Source organism: Microcebus murinus, chromosome 5 (genome assembly GCF_040939455.1).
Source record: "Microcebus murinus isolate Inina chromosome 5, M.murinus_Inina_mat1.0, whole genome shotgun sequence".
NCBI lineage: Eukaryota > Metazoa > Chordata > Mammalia > Primates > Cheirogaleidae > Microcebus > Microcebus murinus.
The window spans coordinates 111,735,041-111,747,791 of NC_134108.1; the positions used below are offsets into that span (position 1 = coordinate 111,735,041).

At 46.5% G+C, this 12,751-nt stretch overlaps 1 protein-coding gene across 3 annotated transcripts; it reads left to right on the plus strand.

The window, feature by feature from the left end:
• The first annotated feature begins 895 nt into the window (after positions 1 to 895).
• On the plus strand, positions 896 to 12,227 carry LSM2 (LSM2 homolog, U6 small nuclear RNA and mRNA degradation associated). 3 transcript variants are annotated; one of them, XM_076003484.1, is made up of 5 exons: positions 896 to 1,150; positions 1,769 to 1,836; positions 10,712 to 10,742; positions 11,593 to 11,652; positions 11,753 to 12,227. In XM_076003484.1, the coding sequence occupies exons 1-5, from the start codon at positions 1,148 to 1,150 to the stop codon at positions 11,876 to 11,878; spliced, it is 288 nt and encodes a 95-aa protein (XP_075859599.1). In that variant the 5' UTR covers positions 896 to 1,147; the 3' UTR covers positions 11,879 to 12,227. The 3 variants fall into 3 exon arrangements, with proteins under 3 accessions (XP_075859599.1, XP_075859600.1, XP_075859598.1); XM_076003483.1 differs by lacking the exon at positions 896 to 1,150 and adding an exon at positions 1,187 to 1,369; XM_076003485.1 differs by lacking the exons at positions 896 to 1,150; positions 11,593 to 11,652 and adding an exon at positions 1,181 to 1,369.
• The last annotated feature ends 524 nt before the right edge of the window (positions 12,228 to 12,751 follow it).

Genomic DNA, 12,751 nt, shown 5'->3' on the forward strand with positions numbered 1-12,751 from the left:
TAATGTTTTTACTTATCCAACGTAACACATATAGAAAAGTGTGCAAATCATAATTTTTCACAAACTCCGTAACAATTCTGAATAAGAAGTGTGTAGGAGACAGGCACCATGGCTCACGCCTGTAATCCTAACACTCTGGGAGGCCAAGGTGGGAAGATTGATCAAGGTCAGGAGTTCTAAACCAGAAAGAGCGACACCTCGTCTTTACTAAAAATAGAAAGAAATTAATCGGCCAACTAAAAATATGTAGAAAAAATTAGCCGGGCATGGTGGTGCATGCCTAGTCCTAGCTGCTTGGGAGGCTGAGGCAGCAGGATCACCTGAGCCCAGGAGTGTGAGGTTGCTGTGAGCTAGGCTAATGCCACGGCACTCTAGCCTGGGCAACAGAGTGAGACTCTCTCAAAAAAAACAAAAGTGTGTAGGGTGTCCGGAAATCACGCTGTGAAAAGGCACTATTTTGTAAAACAACAAAAACCTTTCTAGGCTGGGCCAGATGGCTCAGGCCTGTAATCCTGGCACTCTGGGAGGCCAAGGCAGGAGGATCACTCAAGGTCAGAAGGTCCAGATCAGCCTGAGCAAGAGCGAGACCCCATCTCTACTAACAATAGAAAGAAATTAATTGGCCAACTGATATATATATATATATAAAATTAGCCGGGTATGGTGGCGCATGCCTGTAGTCCTGAGCCCAGGAGTGTGAGGTTGCTGTGAGCTAGGCTGACGCCACGGCACTCACTCTAGCCTGGGCGACAAGGCGAGACTCTGTCTAAGGAAAACAAAAAACAAAAAAAAAAAACCGTTTCTGAAGAAGCACAAAGCTCCCCTAACCCCCACCGGCGCTCCTGGGGCTGCACCTGCGCAGTAGGAGCCTGCCCCACTGGGAGGAAGTGAGAAGGCAGGAAACCCCGCCCCTTCTTCCCGGCTTCCAGATCCCCAGGGCTCTACCCCGACGCTCTCGCGGGGCCGCTGTGTTTCTGCTGCGCTCTAGTCTTCAGCACTTGGAGTTCTCCGAGACGCTTCTCGCTGCGCCTGCGCGGCCGCACCCCGCCCCACGCGCGGGCTCGCGCACGGGTTCCCTCCCGGTGTGCTGCCCGCAGCGCCCAGCCGTCTCCATCCCGGTCCGGACCGTAGCCGGGGCGCCAGCATCATGGTGGGTACCGTGACGTCACAAGGGAGCGCCCTAGCAGAGCGCGGGCTGCTTAGACGGTTGGAGCGCGGTGGGAGTCCGGGCTTTGTCCCTCTGTGCTGGAGTTAGGCCGGGGGCTTTTCCTTCCATACTGCTCCTCAAGTTCCTTGAGAAGGCACCTGAAGGCAGATGGGTTTTTTTTCCCCTTATTCGGGGAAAAAACCAACAACTCCGAGAGAATCGGTGGGGACAGCAGGAGACGGATAAGCTAGACTTTCAGGAGCATTTCCCTGCCGGAGACCAGGCTTGCGGAGGGTGCGGGTGGGATGTTTCTGCAATTCATTGAAAAAAAGAGTGGTCAGGGACCCCAGGAGAGGTCGATTGAAAGAGCAGGCGGGGGCGGCTGATGGGTGCAGGGCTGAGTCTCTCTCGGGCTTTAAGTGGAGTGCAATGAAGTATGTGGAATTATTTGGGCACCAGCCTTTCACACCTGCCAACCTAGTATTCTATGCTGTGAAGTTTTGAGAACTGCCAGAGATGCGATGGTTATCCCAATACCAGTGTTTGATAATACTGGCAGGGGGACACTCCTCCCTACCATGTTCCTTCCCATATGACGTTTTTCCCTTTCTCGCCCAATAGCTCTTCTATTCCTTTTTCAAGTCCCTTGTGGGCAAGGATGTGGTCGTGGAACTCAAGAATGACCTGAGGTAGGTACCTATTACAAGTTTGTCTGGGGTGAGTGTGCCCAGAGTTCTGGAATCTCTTTAATTCGACAAGTATTTGAGGGCTGGGCAAGATGGGAGAGTTAGAGAAGACATGAATGACTTGTGCCTTAAGTTTACAGATTAGCTGGGGAGTTGTATCATGTATTGGAAACAATACAAAGCAATATATAGTTTAAAGAGTAAGTATGAGAGAGAGGTCAGAAGAGGCATCAATAAAATTTTTTCGAAAACCAACTTAGTTTTTTTCCCAGATTAAATTATGTACTCTTTTAATGCAGCTTCTAGAAATTTTAGAATTGGTTACACAAAGATATATGTTGAGAGATGTCTGTAGTTTTATTTGTAATAGCCAAAAATTGGAAACACCTTAAATATCCACCAACTTAAATATCCATCTGTTATTAACCCATCGAAAGGTAGTGGATTAAATTGTGATACTTCCATATTATATAGCTCTCATATAGTAATGATATGTACTGTCATGGAAGGCATTTGCAGAATAGTATATGTGGTATAATCTCCCTTGTGTTAAAATGTAAAGAATAAACAGAAGACTAATGCAGTCCTTTCTGTATGTACTGCTTTTACATCCCCTACCCCCTTGTATCATTGGCTCCTGAACATCTTTCAGGACTTGGGTCAAATGCTGTATCCTTGGAGAGACTTCTGATCCTTCTAGCCAAGTAGACCCCTCTATCATAGAGTCTGTTTTCTTCCTAGTGGGTGCTTTTCAAATTATGATTTTATAGAAGGATATTTTCTGTTTATGGTCTGTTCTTCATACAGGGCCAGAACCATGTCTAAGCTCTCCACTGTGCACCTAATGCCTAGCATCGGCCAGGTATATGGTAGGTGCTTAAAGAAAGGAAAATAGCTAACATTTGAAGACCTATTGACTCAGCACTATTCCAAATACACTTACTAATGTAATTCTCACAACACCCCAAAGTGACATATAGTATTGTTGCTATTTTACACATAAGGAAACTAAGGCTTAGATAGACTAAGAAACTTGTTCAAGTCTACAAAACTAGTAAATGACACAGCTAGAAATGAAATCCAATTCTTTGTGGCTCTTATTTATTTATTTACTTACTTACTTATTTTGCTCAAGAAACTGAAATCTATCTTTTTTTTTTTTTTTTTTTTTTTTTGAGACAGAGTCTCACTTTGTTGCCCAGGCTAGAGTGAGTGCCGTGGCGTCAGCCTAGCTCACAGCAACCTCAAACTCCTGGGCTCAAGCGATCCTGCTGCCTCAGCCTCCCGAGTAGCTGGGACTACAGGCATGCGCCACCATGCCCGGCTAATTTTTTGTATATATATTTTTAGTTGGTCAATTAATTTCTTTCTATTTTTGGTAGAGACGGGGTCTCGCTCAGGCTGGTTTCGAACTCCTGACCTTGAGCGATCCGCCCGCCTCGGCCTCCCAAAGTGCTAGGATTACAGGCGTGAGCCACCGCGCCCGGCCTTTTTTTTTTTTTTTTTTTTTTTGAGACAGAGTTTCACTTTGTTGCTCAGGCTAGAGTGAGTGCCATGGCGTCAGCCTAGCTCACAGCAACCTCAAACTCCTGGGCTCAAGCAATCCTACTGCCTCAGCCTCCCGAGTAGCTGGGACTACAGACATGTGCCACCATGCCCGGCTAATTTTTTCTATATATATCAGTTGGCCAATTAATTTCTTTCTATTTATGGTAGAGACAGGGTCTCGCTCTTGCTCAGGCTGGTTTCGAACTCCTGACCTCGAGCAATCCACCCGCCTCGGCCTCCCAGAGTGCTAGGATTACAGGCGTGAGCCACCGCGCCCGGCCTCTTTTTTTTTTTTTAATTAAAAAACAAGATTATGTTCTCTCTCTCTCTCTCTCTCTTTTTTTTCTTTTTGAGACAGTCTTGCTCTGTTGCAGGAGCTAGAGTGCCGTGTTGTCAGCCTGGCTCACAGTAACCTCAAACTCCTGGGCTCAAGCAATCCTCCTGCCTCAGCCTCCTGAGTAGCTGGGACTACAGGCATGTGCCACCACACTCAGCTAATTTTTTCTATTAATTGCCCAGTTAATTTTTTTTCCCTATTTTTAGTAGAAATGGGGTCTCTGTTGCTTAGGCTGGTCTTGAACTCCTGAGCTCAAGCAGTCATCCTGCCTTGCTCTCCCAGAGTGCTAGGATTACAGGTGTGAACCACTGGGCCCGGCCAAAAATCATATTCTCTGTGCGTTTGTGGAACTTTTCCCTTAACAATCTGTTCTCTCTCTCTCTTTTTTTTATGTATTAGAATAAAATTTATTAGAGAATTGGAGTAAAAATAGAATTTGAAGAGAAAAGGGAAAACTCTAACATTCCCAATTGTTAAAGACAATCTCTTTTATGTATTTTTTAAAAATTAATTTTTTTTATTACTTCATATTATGGGAGTTCAAATATTGTTAGGGTTACGTATCTTGCCCCTGCCCCCCCCCCACACCTCGCTATGCCAGAGCTTCTTTGCATATTCCTTCAGCGATTACTTGTCTGAGAAGGATTTTATTTTGCCCTCATAGATGACACTTAATTTTGCCTGATAAAGAATTCTAGGTTGGGCTTTGTTCTGTTTTAGAAGATTAAGGATAAGAACCCACTCCCTCCTGGCTTGTACGGTTTCAGATGAGAAGTCTGTGATTAGTCTGATAGGCTTTCCTTTATAGGTTATTTGTTGTTTTCGCCTTGCTGTTGTACAGAGGATTGCTTCTTTCACATTTACTTTGGTCAGCTTGATAACCACATGACAAGGTGATTGCCTATTCACATTTTGTCTCCTAGGAGTTCTGTGCCCTTCTTGTATTTGGATATCCAGATTTCTAGCTAGGCCTGGCATATTTTCCTCCATTATGCCATAAAATAAATTTTCTAACCCTTGTGAATGTTCCTCTTCCCCTTCTGGAATCCCAATCAGCCTAAGATTTGACTTTTTTACATAACCCTATACTTCCTGTAAGCTTTGGTCTTGTTTCTGTGTACCCTTTCTTCCTCTTATTTGTTTAGCATATAGGCTTAATCTTCCAGATCTGAGATTCTTTCCTCAGCATGATCCTGTTTTTGAGGCTTTTCACTGTATTATGGAGTTCCTTGAATGTTTCCTTCATTGCCAGAATTTCTGCTTGATTTCTCTGAATGACTTCACTATCTTTGGAGAATTTTTCATTCATTTCCTGGATTGTTCTTATGGTTTCTCTATGTTGGGATTCTATTTTCTCTTCAGTACCGTTGAGCTTTCTAACAATCCATATTCGGAATTTGTCCTCTGTTAGTTTAATCATATCATGTAAGTTGGTGTCACTTGGTTAGTTTACTCTTTCTTTTGATCTCTGTGGTTTGTGGGAAGGAGTCAGTTATCAATGTATCCCAAGATCTTTGTATTCCGCTCTAAGCCTCTAAACAGGATATACAGGTATCTCAATGTTAAGCGAGTGACTTGCCACTCCCAAAGGTTCCTCAAGTCCTCAGGAATAGCAGCCTCCTTCGCTACTCTGCCTTGCTATGATAGGCTCTGCTCTCTGGGCACAGAACATAAACAGCTAAATGCAGCAAGAAACCTCCCTGGATCTGGCTTGTTTGATTGCCACCGAACAAAACACCGCTCTCACCTTTCCACCCTTTTAAATAAAGCTTCCAAGTCCACCTGCTGAGTTAGGGCAGAGGATGAGACTGAGCTCAGTACCAGGGCAGGCCTCCGCAGCGTTTCCAATCTATGGGGTGGCGACGGCACACTTTGGCGGTGCTGACACTGCGGGTCCCCTGTTTGGTGGAAGGCTGGGTTGGGTTTGGCAGGCTGGCTTCAATCGACCACTGCCCTGCCTAATTCCCCTGCTCGCAGAGACCCAGTGGTTTATGTGTGGGGAAGTATCCTCTGTCTACCCAGCGCTAGTCACAGCTTCAACAATAACCAAAGGCCAAGCCTCCTTTAAGGTAGAGTCCCCACTTCCTGGACCTGAAAGCGTCCTGAGGTAGAACGCCCAATTCGGCACTCCTTTCTGGGGTGCAGGCAGGCGGCCACTTAGTTCAGCACCTGTGGGTTCAGCTCCTGCGCCTGTTCCAGCGAGCGCTGCGAACTCCAACAGCAGCCTCTCCAGACGCAGGAACAGTTCAGCTGGTCCAGGGCAGTGGGGGTGCCCAAGACAGGCGTCCAGCACAGCTCTGCAAGCCACGGGGCAGGGCGGCGTGGCTGGGAAGCAGCCGCAGGGCTTGGACTCTTTCCCTACCGACTGCCACCCCTGCGGAGCGCTGCAAACTCAGAGGGCTACCTGCTCCAGATGCCGGAACCATGTGGCTGATCTAGGGCAGTTGGGGTGCCCTAGACAGGCGTCCTGTGGGTTGCAGATGCGGGGCCAGGTGGGGGCAGGGTTGGGAGGCCGCCTCGGGGCTCGGACTCTCCCCGCCCACTGCCGCCCCAGCTCACTGCAAACTCAGAGGGCTGCCTGCTCCAGAAGCAGGAACTGTTCGGCTGCTCTAGGGCAGTGGGGGTGCCCAAGAGGGACGTCCCACCTGGCTCTCCCCTGGCTCTCCACTTCTCTAAGCGCAGGGTGGCGGGGTTGGGACGTGGCCCCTGGGTTCAGACCCTTCCTGCACTCCCCAGTGCTTCGGCAGGGCGCTGCGGAAAGTTCAATATGCTGCCTGCTCCAGACTCCCCTCCAAACCGCTTGTCTGCCGTGTTGCCACCTCCCACCACCTTCAGGCGATTCTCTGCCTGTGTGGGAGTGGGGGTCGGTGGGAAAGGGATCCTCTCCCTGTGTAGGGGGATAAGGGTGCCTCCTCTGGCCAGCCCGTGGGACGGCAGATATGCGAACATGCTCCCTCCCCACAGTTTCTCCGACTCCCCAGGTTTAGCCGAAGTATTTTGGTTCACCTTTGAATATTGTCAACGATTTCCGTATCCCGGGATCTCTTTGCAGTCTTGCGAACCTAATCCAGAGTAGGTGTAGGTGACTCGCGTGTGGTTGTCCGTCCTCTTCAGCTCTCACCTATGAGTTGAATATCAGCTCCACTGAGACAGTGCTTGAAGGTTAGCCAGAACAGCAGCTCCTCTTGTCACACGTGGCATCAGATCCCTGTTGTGCAGGAGATGTAAGACTGGACACAGTGGACTGAATGACAGCAAGGCTGGAGAAGACCTGTAACACATGACGAGAGGACACATCCACTTTGCAGCCTCCGCAGTCCCCAGCCTCTCCTACCTGTTCTCTTTTTTTTAAATGCCATCTCAGCTTCAGAACTTAATAATATGTTGTGTGTTATGGATATTTTCCATGTCAATAAAGCAGTTGATCTTAACATTCTTTTTTTTGTTGTTGTTGGAGACAGTGTCTTACTCTGTCACTCAGGCTGGAGTGCATGGCACAAGCAGAGTTCACTGTGGCCTGGAACTTCTAGGCTCAAGCAATCCTCCTGCTTCAGCCTCCTCAGAAGCTGGGACTATAGGCCCATACCACCATGACTAGCTAAATTAAAAATTTTTTCTCTCTAGATAGCACTTAAAAAAATAAAAAGTTGGCCAGGCGCGGTTGCTCACACCTGTAATCCTAGCACTCTGGGAGGCCGAGGCAGGCGGATTGCTTGAGGTTAGGAGTTCAAAACCAGCCTGAGCAAGAGTGAGACCCCGTCTCTACTATAGATAGAAATAAATTAATTGGCCAACTAATATATATAGAAAAATTAGCTGGGCATGGTGGCGCATGCCTGTAGTCCTACCCACTCAGGAGGCTGAGGCAGTAGGATTGCTCGAGCCCAGGAGTTTGAGGTTGCTGTGAGTTAGGCTGATGCCACGGCACTCATTCTAGCCCAGGCGACAAAGCGAGACCCTGTCTCAAAAAAAAAAAATAACAGTCTTTTTTCGTAGAGATGGGGTATCACTACATTGCTCAGGCTGGTCTCGAACTCCTGGATTCAAGCTATTCTCCCACTTTGGCCTCCTAAAGTGCTAGGATTACAGGCATGAGCCACCATGCCCAGCCTTGATCTTTAACATTCTTAACTTCTGAATGGCGTTTTTATTAGGTAGCTGGAAGTAATTTAACCAAATCCTTGCTGCTGGTCACTTAGGCTTTTTCCAGTTTTTTGTTTTTTAAAAAAGATGCTGCCCCTGGCTGAGGCGCAGTGGCTCGCGCCTATAATCCTAGCACTCTGGAAAGCTGAGGCAGGAGGATCACTTGAGGTCAGGGGTTCCAGACCAGCCTGAGCAAGAGTGAGACCTCAAGACCCTGTCTCTACTAAAAATAGAAAAAATTAGCTGTTGTGGTGGTGGGTGCCTGTAGCCCCAGCTGCTCAGGAGGCTGAGAGAGAAGGATTGCTTGAGCCCAGGAGTTTGAGGTTGCTGTGAGCTGTGATGAGGCCATAGCAAGCTAGTCTAGGCAACGGAGTGAGCCTCTGTCTCATAAAAACAAAAGATGCTGCCCTATACATCCTCATGTACTTATCTTTGTACACATCTGTTTCTTTAGAAAAAAAACCTTTAAAATATACCTACTACCTGATTGTCTTTTATAAAGATTGGATCAGGCTGGGCACTGTGGCTCACACCTATAATCTTAACACTCTGGGAGGCCGAGGTGGGAGGATTGCTCAAGGTCAGGAGTTTGAAACCAGCCTGAGCAAGAGTGAAACTCCGTCTCTTCTAAAAATAGAAAAATTAATTGGCCAACTAAAAATATATAGAAAAAATTAGCTGGGCATGGTTGGGCATGCCTATAGTCCTAGCTACTTGGGAGGCTGAGATAGGAGGATCGCTTGAGCCCAGGAGTTTGAGGTTGGTGTGAGCTAGGCTGATGCCACGGCACTTTAGCCTGGGCAACAGAGTGTGAGACTCTTCTAAGTAAGATAATTTCTTGGTGGGGGACACATTGACATGCAGAGAATGGTGAGAGGGACTTTGATGCCCTTTGCCTTTTAGAGCAGAGGTTTCCATTTATGTCACTGGCAGTGCAGGAGGTATTTATGGATGGCATATAGGTTGGAGCCCTAGGGCAAGACAAGTGTGGAAATCAAAACAAGCTTCAGGCAATTTGGTAAGGTGACTTGTCTTGGATTTTCCTCATTTGTCCTGCCTAGGCCTTTCACATGGCAAGCATACCTGTTGTGTTGTAGCCCCAATCCCTAAAGTAACTTATGTATTGAGAGAAAAGCTGCTTTTCTCTTGCTTGTTGTCAGACCACTGTTGTGCCACATACCTCCTCAAGGGAATGAATGAAAAGATACCGATTTATGCAATTCCTAAATGTTACTTCACTGCTGCAGATGGTGGTGTGCTGTCCAAAGTATTTCAGCATCTAGGTCTATGGTGAGAACACCACTGAGGCAGTAGATCTCAGATACTAGATTTCAAAGACTTTTAGAATTTTACAAAAATTAGGGTCCAACAGAGAACTGCTAACTTTGTTTTTGACAAGGTAAGAACATTTTTTAAATTGCCATTTATTATGATCATTTTATTTAAAAATTTTATTTTTAGAGACAGATTTTGCTTGTTCTGTTACTCAGATTGAAGTGCACTAGTACAATCAATAGTTCACTGCAGGCCGGGCGCGGTGGCTCACGCCTGTAATCCTAGGACTCTGGGAGGCCGAAGCAGGCGGATTGCTCAAGGTCAGGAGTTCAAAACTAGCCTGAGCAAGAGCGAGACCCCATCTCTACTATAAATAGAAAGAAATTAATTGGCCAACTAATATATATAGAAAAAATTAGCCGGGCATAGTGGCGCATGCCTGTAGTCCCAGCTACTCGCGAGGCGGAGGCAGGAGGATTGCTTGAGCCCAGGAGTTTGAGGTTGCTGTGAGCTAGGGTGACGCGATAGCACTCACTCTAGCCTGGGCAAGAAAGCGAGATTCTGCCTCAAAAAATAAAAAAAAAGAAGTTGGGAGAGAGGTAACATGGCTTGGAGCACTGGTGTTTTGGAAGCAATCTTCAACAGTTCAGGGGGATTGAGGATTGGGTAAGAAAGGACATTAGTTGTGCCTGCATCATCAAGAGCAATGCTAGCTACCTTTTTCTAAATATGGGACTCTGGTTCCCAAAAAACAAAGGTTTCAAGATAGCTCATGGGCCTGCGTGCAGTGGCCAACGTCTGTAATCCTAGTTCTTTAAGAGGCCAAGGTGATTAATTGAGGGTAGAAGTTCAAGGTCAGCCTGGGTAACATAATGAGACCTTGTCTCTTTAAAGAAAGAAAAAGAAAAGCAAGTTTAAAACAATGTCTCTGAACCCATGGATGGTAAGATTACAAATACTACGCAGAGTACAGGTGTAGCCCATAACAGTTCTTTAATGGTAGCTATCAAGAATGGGTTAGGCCAGGCGCGGTGGCTCATGCCTGTAATCCTAGCACTCTGGGAGGCTGAGGCGGGCGGATTGCTCGAGGGCAGGAGTTCAAAACCAGCCTGAGCAAGAGCGAGACCCTGTCTCTACTATAAATAGAAAGAAATTAATTGGCCAACTGATATATATAGAAAAAATTAGCCGGGCATGGTGGCGCATGCCTGTAGTCCCAGCTACTTGGGAGGCTGAGGCAGCAGGATTGCTTGAGCCCAGGAGTTTGAGGTTGCTGTGAGCTAGGCTGATGCCACGGCACTCACTCTAGCCTGGGCAACAGAGTGAGACTCTGTCTCAAAAAAAAAAAAAAAGAATGGGTTGGTTTATGGAGAAAGCTGGGGTCTAAAGAAACAAACCACTTGTCAGCTCTCTTTCCTACTCCAGGCTTAGGGATGCACCCTTTTGATTCCACCTTTTCTGGCTTCTCAAGTCCTTGACTTCTCCCAGCCATGTTTTCATCCTAGCTCTGAAGTTATCTCTATGTTGATTTCGGTGTAAACTAATTTGGTTCTTCCCTTACTCTGCCCTTGACAGCATCTGTGGAACCCTCCATTCTGTGGATCAGGTGAGCTATTTAACAAGGGCTCAGAATTGGTTCTTTTTTTTTTTTTTTTTAAAGCCAGTCAAATTCAGAATTGGTTCTTGGAGGGGAGAGAAGACCTTAACCACTTCGGTACAAGCATCGACTATAGTCGACACCCACAGATGAACCCAGCATCGACTTTAGGCAACAGCCATATGACATGACTTTTCTAATTTTTCATTTATCAAAATAAATTTGTGAACATTTAAAAATAACGTAATGAGGCCGGGCGCGGTGGCTCACGCCTGTAATCCTAGCACTCTGGGAGGCCAAGGTGGGCGGATTGCTCGAGGTCAGGAGTTCAAAACCAGCCTAAGCAAGAGCAAGACCCAGTCTCTAAATAGAAAGAAATTAATTGGCCAACTAATATATATAGAAAAAATTAACCAGGCATGGTGGCGCATGCCTGTAGTCCCAGCTACTCAGGAGGCTGAGGCAAGGGGATCGCTTGAGGCCAGGAGGTTGAGGTTGCTGTGAGCTAGGCTGACGCCACGGCACTCACTCTAGCCTGAGCAACAAAATAAGACTCTGTTTCAAAATAAAAATAAAAAAAGAACGTAATGAAAACATATATGTATATGTTACCTATTCTGATTTACATTACAAGTAAAGCTGCCTGTAAAGTAAAACAAGCTTTCAGTGCTTTAAAGTTTTCCTCATCACACAAGAGCAAAACGGATTGTCAATGCACAGCACAAATTATCGTTTGGACTTTGAGTGCCAGCTGTGGGCAAGGTTTCGTGGCCGGTCAGCGCCGTATGGAAGTGGTTAAGTGTTAGGTATTTGCACTGTGTCACTAGGGTTAGTGATGGTGTTCATTTTCCTCTCGTAGTATCTCAACATAAAACTAACTGACATCAGTGTCACAGATCCTGAGAAATACCCTCACATGGTGAGTTGGGAACCGTGGGGAAAAGGAAACAGCTCCAAAGATTTGGCCTAGGTGGGTAGAGGACATTTTTAAGGGTGTTTTCATATTTGTCTTTGTCTAGTTATCAGTGAAGAATTGCTTCATCCGGGGCTCAGTGGTCCGCTATGTGCAGTTGCCGGCAGATGAGGTGGACACACAGCTGCTACAGGATGCAGCAAGGAAGGAAGCCCTGCAGCAGAAACAGTGATGGCTCCTCTTTCCCCTTCTTCCATTGGTGACCCATAACCTCCAGTCCCAGCCCAGCTTCCCTCTCCCCCAGTACTTGAAGTGTTTGGTTTTTTTCTTTTAAATAGTGATTTTTTTTTAAAGGGATAAGAGGAGTAATAGTGGGGAACAGCTATCATTTGTTGAGAAGGGGAGGATAAGTAGGCTGGGAAACTGCAAAGCTTTCCCAGTCCCCAGCATCTGCCATTCTCACTTCTTCCCTGGAGATGCTGGGAGAGTTTCTGAGTTATTTCCAGGGCAACATGTGATTCATTTTGGGGATGGAAGGAATCTGTCCCGAATCGGGAATAAAATTTATGATGCAAATTTGAGTTCTGGTTCTGTAGTTTTTGTTTTGGGAAAGGAACTGAGGGGTAGAAAAGGATGTTGAGGGCGGCGGCGGCGCGCGGCCTGGGCTCGCGCTGGGCTCCGCGAGTCCCCCGCCCCCCTTTTAAAAAAAAAAAAAAAAAAAAAAAAAAAAAAAAAAAAGAAAAGGATGTTGAATTCATCCCAGTCCTGTTGCTTCCCATTCCCCTAGCCCAGAGTCCAACCCAACTTCTCAACATTATCTGCCACCACTCTCCTTGGTATAAAGCATAATACAGTTGGACTATACCATGTTTCCTGACGTGCCCCTACATACATGTTCTCCCTCTAGCCTTTTGCTTATACCGTACCTATAACTGGAGTGCTTCCTGCCCTTCCATGTCTATGTCCTATCAATGTGACAGTGTCAAGAGACACCAAAATGCATTTGATGCTGGTGGGTTTCGTCGTCAATCCAGCCAAATCAATACGCTTTTTCTGAATATCTATAGAAGATAAAAAAAACCAGTGATGCAATTTGTATTGAGAA

What these genes read in the sequence shown, in the direction of transcription:
- LSM2 (XM_076003483.1), top strand. Translation starts at nt 1,316, where the DNA reads ATGGGTTTTTTTTCCCCTTATTCGGGGAAAAAACCAACAACTCCGAGA. An exon ending in CAACAACTCCGAGAGAATCG is followed by an intron (nt 1,370 to 1,768) that starts GTGGGGACAGCA and finishes CTCGCCCAATAG; the next exon opens with CTCTTCTATTCCTTTTTCAA. An exon ending in CCCTCCATTCTGTGGATCAG is followed by an intron (nt 10,743 to 11,592) that starts GTGAGCTATTTA and finishes TTCCTCTCGTAG; the next exon opens with TATCTCAACATAAAACTAAC.